Genomic DNA, 6,668 nt, shown 5'->3' with positions numbered 1-6,668 from the left:
ATGAAGTATTAAAAGCCGATTTTTTTTATAAAGTAGAGATGCTAAATTGTATGATATGAAAGTTTTTTGAACTAAAAATAAGATTCATAACAAATATAAGAACTAAAAATATATTTTATTCTATTTTTTTATAAAAAGAAAAAATCCATGTACTTGACAAATTAACGATACTGAATCCAACCGATGAGGAACCTCAATTTTAGAGGTTTGAGTCCACATGAAAACACTTTGTAGCAAGGGACAACCTCAAGTATCCAGATTGAGGTTAACACATATAACAAAGCAACTTTAATTAACACATATATCTTGGTTAACACTTAACTGCAATGTAAGCAGCATTAGGAAAAATAAATATAGCTATATACTCATTTCATATAACCTAGGCTCTTCACTTACGTGAGAAGCTAGGTTCTGTTCCCATCCCTCAATCTACCAATGCCTAGTTCCTATATATAGTCCCAAAAATAAAGCACTGACAGATTGTTCTTTAGTAGCTAATATAGGAACTTGTTGTTTCCCCCTTTTTTTAATAAAAAAGAAAAGAAGTTAATTCTAATAACATTTCTATTGCATTTTCATAGCTTCTTCGATTCTGGATGCATATGCTTCTTGATGCTTTCCAAAACCTTCAAAAATTTCTTCACCTGTCAACCGCAAAAATTTGATATTTATTATTCACTTGCAGTCCTTGTGGTTAGTGCACCAACATACCTGCTTTCACATTAAAGGAACAGTTCAATATTCTAACTAGCTGTTTCTTCTCTATTTGCATTGATTTAAATAAGATTAAAAAATCCATAAGGAGATGAAATTACAATAAGAAAAAGTTAAAAGAGAGATATAGTTCCTCAAACTTTATACTGTTATCCAATAACAAATTATCATATATGATTGGTATGCTGAATTTTATAATAACTACTTTAAAAATCATATATGATATGATTTTTTTATTGGTTCAGTGTATAAAAAAGTTACTCTTAAATTGACAATGTACATTTGTCTTAGCTTATGAACCATTATCCAATGCCTTATAGTTTGTAAAGATCAGAAATCAAATTCCTTAGCAATTTTACTCTCTAAACTGCAAAATGCACTTTACGATGGTCAAACTCTTTCTCTTGCTACACCATGTAAAATTGTCAAGATTCATGCTTCTTTGGTATGATATCATGATAAAATTTGGTTGGTAACTTACGAATTTTCAAGAATAATATGGACTTCTTGTGGATACAAGATCATGAATGTTCTGAAAGTTGCAAGTTGAAACTTTCTTCTTCTGTCCCCTGAACATAACCTCAACTTCTACATTAAATGTTGCACAAACCGGTCGATGGTCAGAGAACTTAAATTCTCTGCGGACGTACGAAAGTTGCTGTATTCCCCCTCCATGCCACAAGATTCTATCGCACCTACAACATCCATCATCATTCAGATTTGAAAGAAAGAGTATGAATAGACAATTTGGTCCACAAAAGATGATACTGTGTTGTTTTGGTTCCTAGAAGATTCTGTCTAAACAAATTGGTCTCCAAAAAGTGAACTTATTAGTAAGTTATAACAATTTTGGTAGGGTGAAATTGTTAGCAAGTTGACAATTTCAAAGAACAAATTGAATTAGATGGAAATTGTTAGGGACCAATAAAAGTAACATTTTCCAGGGACCAAATTGAATATTTACTTGAAGAAAATATCTGTAATTCTTCAAACTGACACATACCAAGCTGGAGTTCTCCTTTTGTTCTTTGAAACTTTTACACCTTCAACATAGTAAGTGTCTGAGTTGAAGGCATATTTATAAGTAGGTGCAAAGTAGATCTTTCCCTCTTTCCACCCCTTGAATACACGACCTGCTTCCCTTTCCATTTTAAGCTGTGAAAAGAAGAATATATTCGATGCATCATAATCAGAAATGTAACTAGAATTCACCACAAAAAATAGAAGCACCCAAATGGAACTCCACTTAAATTTTCAGAAGATTATGAGCATATCAATATGAATATCTTCCATTTCATGGTTTAGAAATTTTCTGGTTTAAATGAAAACAATGAAAATTAAAAACCTAAATTAGGAAAACATTATAAGCTCAACAGCAATGCCAACATGTATAGTATTTATTCAAATCAACACAACATTCTGAGGCAAAGGAAATTACCTGATCCTTGTTAAAAAGAGCAGGCCAGTCCCTCTTTTCCACAAGCCTTTTTGCATCATCATGGCTCAATGAAATTCTGTAATTCAAGTCTCCAAACCATATGATTCGGCTGGAGAACACATTTCTCATATAATCAGAAAATTTGGGTCCATTGATATGAAAATTACTCAATGTTATTAAATACTTAAGAAATCTCATCTGCATTAAATTTATAAATAGTTTCAAACGATGCTTACTCATGATCTAAGATTTTGTCAGGCATCCTACTATGTGGTGTCTTGCAAATCCTTGGAAACTGAGTGTTCTTTAGAATCTCTATGACATCAAGGTTTCTGCGAAGCTCATCACCTTCTTTCTCTCCAGAAGCCAAATGACTACAGATAAAGCAAAAACTTGTCTGATAAAATGACATGCTCACTGATATACACCCCTGCAGCCACAAAACAAGCATGGTAATGTAGATAGTAACTCAAAACTTTATCGAAAAAATTTGTTTTCCATTTGTACTTTGAAATGAACATTCATTAAATAGATAGAATAAAGCTTTTTATGACTACCTTGTTCCCAAGGCAACCCATGATCCCGCGGCTAATGCAACATATTCTCAAATGGCCTACATACTGAACAAGTTCCCTCCTCATCCAGACACTTACAAAAATTCCAACCATTTGCTTACATGTAACAAGACTGTATTTCATCTGACTAGTAGCCAATGCAACAGGAATTGGGAAGTTCTCATCCTCCTCTTCGGTGGAAGAATCATCTGAATTGAAGTTTGATTCTTGGCAGCGAAAACAGAAATCCTTACCAGCCTTCCTTTCCATTTCAAGAACACAGTTACAACTTCTTAGCCTCTTTCCATTTAGTTTCTTGAAAGTTTTCTTAATCTTCTTCAAAGAAGGCTTTTGTGAGAACAATGGGCCTCCAAAAGACGCGGTCGGTTTTAGTCCTTTAGAAGCCAAATCTGAAGAACCATTGAGTGATTGGTTGATTAAAGCAAGCCATTTTGCAGCAGGCTCATTATCCTCTAATACCAGCACATTTCCAGCATTTAAAGGGACAATCTCCTGAAAGCTGAAAAATTGGAGAAAGACATATTATACTGTGAATTAGAATGTGTTTGTTTAAGTTATTTCTTAAAAAATCACTCTTTTTATGCTAAAAACAACCAGTTTTATAAAATGTTTACATCTTTATATAAGCTTATAGATTATTTTGAAAAGCTAGAATGAGTAGCTTATCAAAAAAACACTTTAAGAAAAGATTACTTTATATGCAATCTTTAAATCACTTTTTTTTTTCCTTTTTGCACAACAAACATGCCTAAATTAAAGCAGATATCTCCAATTAGACTACTTACCCGCCTAACAAAGCACTACCCATTATTCAAAGCATTTTTATTGTTCAAGCAGACAACAACACATGCACCAAACTATATTGACAAATACCAAAGAATGCAAATAAATTTATTTCATAACAAGTCAGAAAGGTCAAAAGTTAAAATCCAAAAATGATAAATGGCCTTCTCTTTGACAAAGTGAGGAAGGAAGGGTAGTTAGTTAACTCCCTTAAAATAAGGGGCATATTGTTGACTAGAAACTTACTCATCGATTAAAATCAGAAGTATGAAAGAGAGGGACAGAGAGAGAGAGAGAGAGATAGAGAGCATACCCCAAAACATACATATCTGGTTCATTTCGAACCTGAAGAAAATCACTCAGATCAAGGTTTCCAGTGGGGCATTGCCCTCCTACATTCCATGTTGCTGCAAAAACTCTATTAAACAAATAACTGCAATCATTAATCTGGTCACCAATATTGTAATGACAGGGACTGTTATTTTTAAAAGTAAAATCAATTCTTCTAATAAATACCTGAAATTTTGAATTGCTTCATTAGAAGGCATAGAAGGTTCTGAGCCTCGATTGTCAAAAGATGAAACAGAAAGTGGATCTGCAAGGAAAATAAGAGATGGTCAAAGACTCAAAGTGATCATGCCAAGAGGAACTTTTAAAATGGTTGTTGCTGAAACATGTGAAGTGTGAGGTTCTATTGTTCTCAACATCCTCTGGTAGTGAGGGAATTTACAAACAGTAAAAGTTAAGATAAGCATTTATTATGGATAATAAAGCTTAAAGCTGAACATATTCTCTAATTTGGAACAAATCACTAGGTGCTCCACTTTACATTACAGTTTTAAAAGTCAATGAAGCCATATCAACTTCTAATCTATGAAATTTTTATCAATTCTCAAAATATTCTTGCCCAAAGGAAAATAGAAGATAAATTCTCCCAACCACGGGTAATACATAGCAACATACTACTAAGCAATAAAGGCATATACCTTTCTCAATACCCACTTTTTTTTATCAACAGTAAGAAAGAATATTTTGTGCCAAGATGATGTAAAATGTTGTGGATAATTAACATTGAAAAGGAAAATGAATCCTGTTAACTTGCTTCATTTTATTTCACCTCGTGATACACAAGCATGAATATATTCTTATGGATTACATTAAAAAAAATAATTTAGGATGTTCCACCAAGCCAATATGAACTTTCAGTTATCAGTTCAGCCAGCTCATCTCCTAAACTTTACAGTTCAGATGTGGTTTTAAAAACATCGTGCTTACACAAAAAATAGAAGGAAAAAAGGTTTAAGTCAAAGGGAAACAAAGAAATAATATATAATCTCTTCAACAGAAAAGTAGTGATTCCTATAAATACTCTCTCTTCAATGGTATAGTAGTGATTCCACCTTTTCAGGAAAGAAAGCATATTGAGATGCTGAATGATATATCCAAAATAATAAGAAAAAGAATTAACAATGTCTATGCCAATCACCCATAATTGAAAAAAGACTATTCTATCTTTCCCACTTCTTTAGATACGTGGACAGAATATTGTGTACTGCTAATGCTACCAACCTCTCTCTATTTAGTTGAAACAGAATGTAGAACTCACCAAGGGAATCATTAGAACTTCTCTCTATTGTCCTTCCATTTCTCTCTCTCATGGCCAAAACTTTCCACAGAAACGACTGAAATCACATTCAGAAGAATAGTTGCAGGAAAAAAAAAAAGTTAACATTTAATCCTGTTAAGAAATAAACATTACATAAGCAATACATAGAGTCACATGACTTGAGAGATTCCAGAGTGTTATCCATTAAATATCTTCATGACAGTGAATAAGAGACAGACAAACCCAAAAAATTCTATACAACTAAACTGAAGGCAAACCAAACAACATATTCAAAAAGAAAAGAAAAGAAAACCTGTTTTTTCCTCTGCCGATTGCTTGGTATCATATCTGAAACTGTTTCTTCTTGTCTATCCTCAAATTCGATGTCCATCTAATTTCCCAACAAAAGGGGGAGGTAAAACACGTACGTTAGTACATTCAGAACATGAGATCACAAGAAATTAATCAACACACCCATTACATGATTATTTTCCGGTAACTATTCACAAAAAAATAGGCATCTCAAAGCATTCACACCAAAAGAAAACTTGACATATTCAGATTATTTGAAACACATGGGGTATGACCCAAATTAGAAACGAATGAATTCACAAATGCCCCAAAAATGTTAATAAGTGCTAAACAATGCAACAAGTACCAATTCTTAGCCATGAATTCATATCCAATTAATCATAACAGTATCAGCACAAAAATGGCATCGATTGAAGAAGCAAATCTCAGTCATTTAGAGAAAGCATTGCTACCCTTTAAAAGGGGTTTAAAAATACCAAATGAGATTCTTGTAAAAGTCAACTTCTCATGCAATGCCCTTCAAGAACCAATTATAAATCAGAGTGTTTTCCAGAGAAGTTATATAAACTGAAAAAGGGAAAAAAGAAAAGAAAAGGAACCTGCATAATCCTTGTAGCTAGAACTGAGAACTCTTACTCTTGTGTGCAACAAAAGGGTCCAAACTTTCTCTTCCAAAGAGCCATAAAACTTGACATATATACCAAACAAGTATTTGATGATATCAAAAAGGATAGAAGAGGTGACAGAGAAATAGGAATAGGTACAAATAGGGAGAGTAGGTCCTCCCTACTCAAGAAAATGGAATGAAAAATTCAGAAACAATAAAATAGAAAAGAAAAGAGATAAAAAGGAAACAGTCAAAAGGGAGAATGGAATAATAGAATCTCATGTGCCCTCTTCGTTGATAGTATTTATTATTAAATTAACTTTTTGAGGTGTGTGGCAAAGGCCATGATTGGTCCGTTTGTTCTTGGTGTTTACTCTATTTGAAAACCAAAAAGGGGTTCTTTTCAAGAGCCAACGAAAAAAAGCATTTTGTTTGAGGCTTCAAATGCTGAGGATTGTCTTCGAAGTTTGAACCTCGTCCTTTGTACTAGTTTGAACGTTAAAGGGTATAAAGAAAGAAAAGATGTTACTTTCGTAGTCCATGGAGAGAGAAAGTAACCAACCCCACGTGTGTGCCTGCAAATAAAATCACAATAGTTTGTTGTGCCATGTTTCCTATGAATGTGACACCAAA

General features: G+C 33.2%; 1 protein-coding gene across 3 annotated transcripts; it reads right to left on the bottom strand.

Annotated features, from left to right (window-relative positions):
* Positions 1–273: 273 nt before the first annotated feature.
* On the bottom strand, positions 274–6,468 carry LOC100797116 (type I inositol polyphosphate 5-phosphatase 10). Of its 3 annotated transcripts, none has more exons than XM_003542730.5 (11): positions 6,028–6,468; positions 5,430–5,507; positions 5,117–5,192; positions 4,027–4,105; positions 3,824–3,928; positions 2,710–3,226; positions 2,389–2,582; positions 2,153–2,261; positions 1,718–1,869; positions 1,196–1,409; positions 274–714 (listed from the first exon to the last, which is right to left on the bottom strand). In XM_003542730.5, the coding sequence occupies exons 1-10, from the start codon at positions 6,031–6,033 to the stop codon at positions 1,202–1,204; spliced, it is 1,524 nt and encodes a 507-aa protein (XP_003542778.2). In that variant the 5' UTR covers positions 6,034–6,468; the 3' UTR covers positions 274–714; positions 1,196–1,201. The 3 variants fall into 3 exon arrangements, with proteins under 3 accessions (XP_003542778.2, XP_014621139.1, XP_014621138.1); XM_014765653.3 differs by having other exon boundaries at positions 274–644; XM_014765652.3 differs by having other exon boundaries at positions 274–711; positions 6,028–6,466.
* Between the last annotated feature and the right edge of the window lie 200 nt (positions 6,469–6,668).

This window comes from Glycine max, chromosome 13 (genome assembly GCF_000004515.6).
Source record: "Glycine max cultivar Williams 82 chromosome 13, Glycine_max_v4.0, whole genome shotgun sequence".
In the NCBI taxonomy this organism is placed as follows: Eukaryota; Viridiplantae; Streptophyta; class Magnoliopsida; order Fabales; family Fabaceae; genus Glycine; species Glycine max.
Note: the sequence above shows the minus strand (reverse complement) of the source record. Positions and strands in the feature narration are given on the sequence as shown.

Excerpts from the sequence above, each read along its gene's own strand:
- LOC100797116 (XM_003542730.5), bottom strand. Across the intron at positions 5,193-5,429 it reads ATCGGCAGAGGAAAAAACAG|TCGTTTCTGTGGAAAGTTTT; the intron begins GTTTTCTTTTCT and ends ATGTGATTTCAG. Across the intron at positions 3,227-3,823 it reads CCAGATATGTATGTTTTGGG|CTTTCAGGAGATTGTCCCTT; the intron begins GTATGCTCTCTA and ends CCAATTTTTCAG.